The sequence below is a fragment of the Pangasianodon hypophthalmus genome, chromosome 1 (assembly GCF_027358585.1).
Source record: "Pangasianodon hypophthalmus isolate fPanHyp1 chromosome 1, fPanHyp1.pri, whole genome shotgun sequence".
NCBI classification, from domain to species: Eukaryota; Metazoa; Chordata; class Actinopteri; order Siluriformes; family Pangasiidae; genus Pangasianodon; species Pangasianodon hypophthalmus.
In genome coordinates this window covers 36120767-36127195 of record NC_069710.1, presented here as the reverse complement: position 1 = coordinate 36127195, position 6429 = coordinate 36120767, and the positions used below count along the sequence as shown (strand labels likewise).

Below are 6429 nucleotides of genomic sequence, written 5' to 3'. Positions count from 1 at the left end.
GCAGCAGGACAAATGAATTGATTTCTATTTAATTGAATTGAATGCCCTTATTGTCATTGCACAGCTGTACAATGAAATTCAAATGCATCTCCTTTGTGTTAAAAAAATAAAAGTAAAACACAAAACTGGGGCAGTCGTGGCCTAATGATTAGAGAGTTCATCAACATCTGCTTCACGCAGACTCTCCACTGGTGTCCCGCAAGGCTCAGTACTCTTCTTTTCTCCCTCTATACTCACTCTCGGTGAATTTATATCCTCACATGGGTTCTCTTATCACTGCTATGCTGATGATACACAACTTATCCTCTCCTTCCCTCCTTCAGACACAACTGCTTCTGCTCGGATCTCAGCATGTCTGGCAGACATATCATCGTGGATTGCAGCTCATCAGCTAAAAACTCAATCCCAGCAAAACCAAACTGCTGTTCATCCCAGGTGATTCATCCCCATGTCAGGATCGTGCAATCTCCCTGGACAACGAGGGAGTCGCTGCCTAATATATCCCACCCCTTGACAGGTGCCTCTGTACGAGATGTTATGGCTGATCAATATATATATTTTACGCTATCTGGATTTTACGCTCTATCTGGATTTTCACGTTATCCGTTTCTCTGGTTTCCTCTCACCTCCCAAAAAACATGCCATCATGCTAAGCTAGCTCTTGGTGAGGATGAGCGTTCACACCCACTGATCCCAGGATAGACTTCCAGGATAAAACCAGGATAAAGAGTTTACTGAAGATGAGTGAATGAATAAAATGTTTATTTGTTATAATGTATTATAAATATAGTGTATAGGGCTTATACCTGCATTCAGACTACATTTATGATACATTATAACCATGTTTCAGCTTTAAAGATGCCACGGTGTAAACAAAGCTATTGGCCAAAACACTTGATCCGACATGCTGATTGGCCAGCACATGGAAGGGGCGGGACTTTCCTGTAGACCTGCCTTTAGTTGGCGCGTGTGCAGGTCTTCAACGTGGCAGGAGCTTCAGAAGAGTGCAGCACTGTTTAATGTATCTCACTTTACTACACTTTATCTAACACTTGGTTTGTATGCAAGCGATGAGCGAGTATTTGCGCTACTTCCGGTTCCGTGAGCGCGTGCTTTGTGGTGTTTGAGTGCATGTTGGCTTAATATCGTGGTGGATTTCCGCAGCTGGTGACCCGGGAGAGGAACTACAGGCAGAAGAACAAAGACACGCTGGGAGTCTCAGATACACAGAAGGTACGTTAACACACGCACGAGGCGTTTAACGTGTTTAGTGATTCACCTCGCGACATGTGACATCAAAAGAAACCGCACACGTGTGAATTCCGTTAACATTTACACCCCAGACCACGCCAGTAACTACTGTAATATTTTATCATTTTAATAATACTTAATAATACTGATAATGCTGATCTGTAGTTAGCGGAAACGGCAGGAGGCACGCGCGCGCTTCGTCTGTGTCGCGAGCTCGCTGTAACACGCAGCGGGGATTGCATCAGCAGCGCGCGCACGTGGAGAGCCGCCATTCACACCCACATGAGCACTCTGATCCGAATTATTTTATTCCTCAATAAAAATGAACCTGCACTGATATTTGAATATAATAAAACCTGCTGCTGATTCCGCCTTATCCGCCGGTATTACCTGTAACCCTGACAGCTGTTTCCGGTTAAGTGCCTCAGGAGCTCAGGCCTGACAGTTCAGTTCATACTGAATACATGCAGCCTTTAGCACAGCTGTGATCAGATGAACCTGTGTGAAGTGTTTAAATCTCACCAAAAGCGATCAAATAGACTAATCGCTCCTGGAGACGGAGGCGGGAAGCAAAAGAGCCAATCACAGCTCAGGAGGCTCGACCCTGTTAGCCACTTACAGCACAATAGTGAAAATAAAACAATAGCTCAGGGCACTCTGTGTGTGTGTGTGTGTGTGTGTGTGTGTGTGTGTGTGTGTGTGTGTGTGGGGACTGATGATGGGAATAGCATGCATGTTAGCATTTCTGCTAATGTGACTGAACTCCTCTCAGTATGTCTCTAATAGCAAAGACTTCAGCACTTCACCACAGACACTTTCTGCTTCTTTCATTATTCAGTAGTTATCAGCGCTGCACAACAAAAAGGCAGTGCACACAGTATGTGAAAAAGTAGTTCAGTATCACAGTGGTGAATGTGATTATAAATAAAGCTGTGTTTAATTGTGCCTGAATGTTAATGTTTTTCGTGTGTGCCATTAGGCCAATGCGCTTATCCAGAGCGATTACACAGCTGAGCGATTCAGTTCAGTTTTATTTCTATAGCACTTCTAACAATGGACATTGGCACAAAGCAGCTTTACAGAAATAAATACATTCAAATTCAGTTAAATTGTATTAAATCAAAACCAATTGTAAATATGTGAATTTATCTCTGATGAACAAGCCAGAGGTGACGGTGAGGAAAAACTTCCTGAGACAATATGAGGAAGAAACCTTGAGAAGAACCAGACTCAGAAGGGAACCCATCCTCATCTTTAGACAAAGCATTAATTGTTCTAGACTTTAATATTCATTTTGATAATCCAGATGACCCTCTGAGAACAGCAGTTGTGTCCATTCTAGATTCTGTAGGGGATAATCAGAATGTAATAGGACCCACCCATAGTGGTGGTCACACTCTTGATTTAATACTAACATTCGGATTAAATATAGAAAATATAGTCTCATGTCCACAGTCTGAAGCTATCTCAGATCATTACCTCATCTCATTTAAAATGTGTATTAATCATAATATATGCACCTTGCCACGTCACCACGTCAAACGTACTTTCACGTCAACAACTGCACAGAGTTTTATCAGTAATCTCCCAGATTTATCAACCATGATTGGATCACCGTCTGATCCCGAAGAACTTGACCAGGCAACTGAATGTTTAGAATCAACATTCTGCAACTCGCTAGATAAGGGAGCTCCACTTAAAAGAAAAATAATTAGGGAGAAAAAGCTAGCACCCTGGTATAGCGATCACACACGAACTTTAAAACAGACCACTCGAAAACTGGAACGTAAATGGCGTCAAACTAAATCGGTAGTATTCCAAATAGCATGGAAGGAGAGCCTTTTGAGCTATAGGAAAGCTCTTAGTGCTGCTAGATCAATGTATCTCTCCACCCTAATTGAAGATAACAGAAATAATCCTAGATTCTTATTTAATACTGTAGCAAAATTAACTAGGAATAAGACCACAATAGAAACATGCACACAATCATTATATAGCAGCGATGACTTCATGAATTCTTTCAGTGGTAAGATTGAAAATATCAGGCAAGAAATTCAGACTATTAATTTAAAATCAAATAATTTGATGAATAACCCTGTAGATCAATATAACGTTTGTTTTACTCCCCTTCGACAAACCGAACTAATTTCCTCATCAAAATCAACTTGTGTACTAGATCCCTTGCCTACACGATTCTTCAAACAGATCATTCTGAAAATAATCAGTTCTTCCCTTAGCACTGGCTATGTACATAAATCTTTTAAACTAGCAGTTATCAAAGCCCTGATTAAAAAAAAAAAAAAAAAAGCCTCCTCCTAGATTATCATTATAAATAACTGCGCCGCCTCCTCCTAGATTATCATTATAGATGACTGCGACGCCTCCTCCTAGATTATCATTATAGATGACTGCGACGCCTCCTCCTAGATTATCATTATAGATGACTGCGACGCCTCCTCCTAGATTATCATTATAGATGACTGCGACGCCTCCTCCTAGATTATCATTATAGATGACTGCGACGCCTCCTCCTAGATTATCATTATAAATAACTGCGCTGCCTCCTCCTAGATTATCATTATAGATGACTGCGCTGCCTCCTCCTAGATTATCATTATAAATAACTGCGCCGCCTCCTCCTAGATTATCATTATAGATGACTGCGACGCCTCCTCCTAGATTATCATTATAGATGACTGCGCCGCCTCCTCCTAGATTATCATTATAGATGACTGCGCCGCCTCCTCCTAGATTATCATTATAGATGACTGCGACGCCTCCTCCTAGATTATCATTATAAATAACTGCGCTGCCTCCTCCTAGATTATCATTATAGATGACTGCGACGCCTCCTCCTAGATTATCATTATAGATGACTGCGACGCCTCCTCCTAGATTATCATTATAGATGACTGCGCCGCCTCCTCCTAGATTATCATTATAGATGACTGCGACGCCTCCTCCTAGATTATCATTATAGATGACTGCGCTGCCTCCTCCTAGATTATCATTATAGATGACTGCGCCGCCTCCTCCTAGATTATCATTGTAGATGACTGCGCCGCCTCCTCCTAGATTATCATTATAGATGACTGCGCCGCCTCCTCCTAGATTATCATTATAGATGACTGCGCCGCCTCCTCCTAGATTATCATTATAGATGACTGCGACGCCTCCTCCTAGATTATCATTATAGATGACTGCGCCGCCTCCTCCTAGATTATCATTATAGATGACTGCGACGCCTCCTCCTAGATTATCATTATAGATGACTGCGCCGCCTCCTCCTAGATTATCATTATAGATGACTGCGCCGCCTCCTCCTAGATTATCATTATAGATGACTGCGCCGCCTCCTCCTAGATTATCATTATAGATGACTGCGCCGCCTCCTCCTAGATTATCATTATAGATGACTGCGCCGCCTCCTCCTAGATTATCATTATAGATGACTGCGATGCCTCCTCCTAGATTATCATTATAGATGACTGCGACGCCTCCTCCTAGATTATCATTATAGATGACTGCGACGCCTTCTCCTAGATTATCATTAATCAGTAATATTTTCAGTAATATTTTCATTAACAATAAGCGCTTTAGACGTAAGAGATGTAATATTTCACAGCCCCTCAGCAGCTGAGGGTGAAGTGCCTTGCTCGAGGGCCCAGACGTTGCAGCTTGGCAGTGCTCATGACCCTTCGATCAGAAGTCCAGTGTCTCAACCCCTGAGCTGCAGCTGCCCCTTGTTGTTTTGCTACATTTATATTTCCCTTCTTAAAGCAAATAAAATTAGTAGATATTACAATAAGAATTGTTGCTGTTTCTCCAGATGAGCTCAGAAAAACCAGAAAAACCACCATTACCAGAAAATGGCGTGGAGGTGGGGCAGGAGGCGGGGCCTGTGGCAGTTCCTGAAGCCCCATTGGACAGCGTGCGTGATGGGTGGGATAGTAAAGTGGAGTATTTCCTGGCTCAGGTGGGATTCAGTGTTGGACTCGGAAACGTGTGGAGATTCCCCTACCTGTGTCACCAGAACGGAGGAGGTGTGTGTGTGTGTAAACGTTATCTTAATTCAACTTAATGTCTCCTAGTGTGTGTCTCTTTCCCCTCACTGTCTCTCTCTCTCTCTCTCTCTCCCCTGTCTCTCTCTCTCTCTCTCTCTCTCTCTCTCTCCCCCCCTGTCTCTCTCTCTCTCTCTCTCTCTCTCTCTCTCTCCCCCCTGTCTCTCTCGTCTCTCTCTCTCTCTCTCTCTCTCCCCTGTCTCTCTCTCTCTCTCTCTCTCCCCTGTCTCTCTCTCTCTCTCTCTCTCTCTCTCTCCCCCCTGTCTCTCTCTCTCTCTCTCTCTCTCTCCCCTGTCCCTCTCGTCTCTCTCTCTCTCTCTCTCTCCCTGTCTCTCTCTCCCCTCTCTCTCTCTCTCCCCTGTCTCTCTCTCTCCCTCTCTCTCTCTCACTGTCTCTCTCGTCTCTCTCTCCCCTCTCTCACTGTCTCACTGTCTCTCTCTCCTCTCCTCACTGTTTCTCTCTCTCTCACTGTCTCTCTCTCTCTCTCTCTCCCCTGTCTCTCTCCTCCCCCTGTCTCTCTCTCCCCCTGTCTCTCTCTCCCCTGTCTCTCTCTCTCTCTCTCTCACTGTATCTCTCTCTCTCTCTCACTGTCTCTCTCTCCCCCCTCACTGTCTCTCTCTCTCTCTCCCTGTCTCTCTGTCTCTCTCTCTCCCCTGTCTCTCTCTCTCTCTCTCTCTCTCTCTCTCTCTCTCTCTCCCTGTCTCCCCTGTCTCTCTCTCTCTCCCCCTGTCTCTCTCTCCCCCTGTCTCTCTCTCTCTCTCTCACTGTATCTCTCTCTCTCTCTCACTGTCTCTCTCTCCCCCTCACTGTCTCTCTCTCTCTCTCTCCCTGTCTCTCTGTCTCTCTCTCTCCCCTGTCTCTCTCTCTCTCTCTCCCTCTTTCCCTCTCCCTCTCTCTCTCTCCCCTCACTGTCTCTCTCTCTCTCCCTCTCTCTCTCTCTCCCTGTCTCTCTCTCTCCCTCACTGTCTCTCTCTCTCTCCCTCTCTCTCTCTCTCTCTCTCCCTGTCTCTCTCTCTCCCTCACTGTCTCTCTCTCTCTCCCTCTCTCTCTCTCTCTCTCTCCCTGTCTCTCTCTCTCCCCTCACTGTCTCTCTCTCCTCCCTCTCTCTCTCTCTCCC

At 44.8% G+C, this 6429-nt stretch overlaps 1 protein-coding gene and 1 long non-coding RNA gene across 2 annotated transcripts in view; both read left to right on the top strand.

The window, feature by feature from the left end:
- Positions 1–251: 251 nt before the first annotated feature.
- On the top strand, positions 252–5107 carry LOC128318690 (uncharacterized). Its single transcript, XR_008302140.1, has 3 exons — positions 252–1021; positions 1165–1233; positions 5081–5107. It is a non-coding gene; the product is annotated as an uncharacterized LOC128318690 (long non-coding RNA).
- The window catches only part of slc6a16b (solute carrier family 6 member 16b), a 17483-nt gene continuing 12124 nt past the window's right edge, over positions 1071–6429 (top strand). The window contains 3 exon segments of the mRNA XM_053234635.1: positions 1071–1109; positions 1165–1233; positions 5081–5294. Of these exon segments, the coding sequence (XP_053090610.1) occupies positions 1071–1109; positions 1165–1233; positions 5081–5294 (322 nt within the window).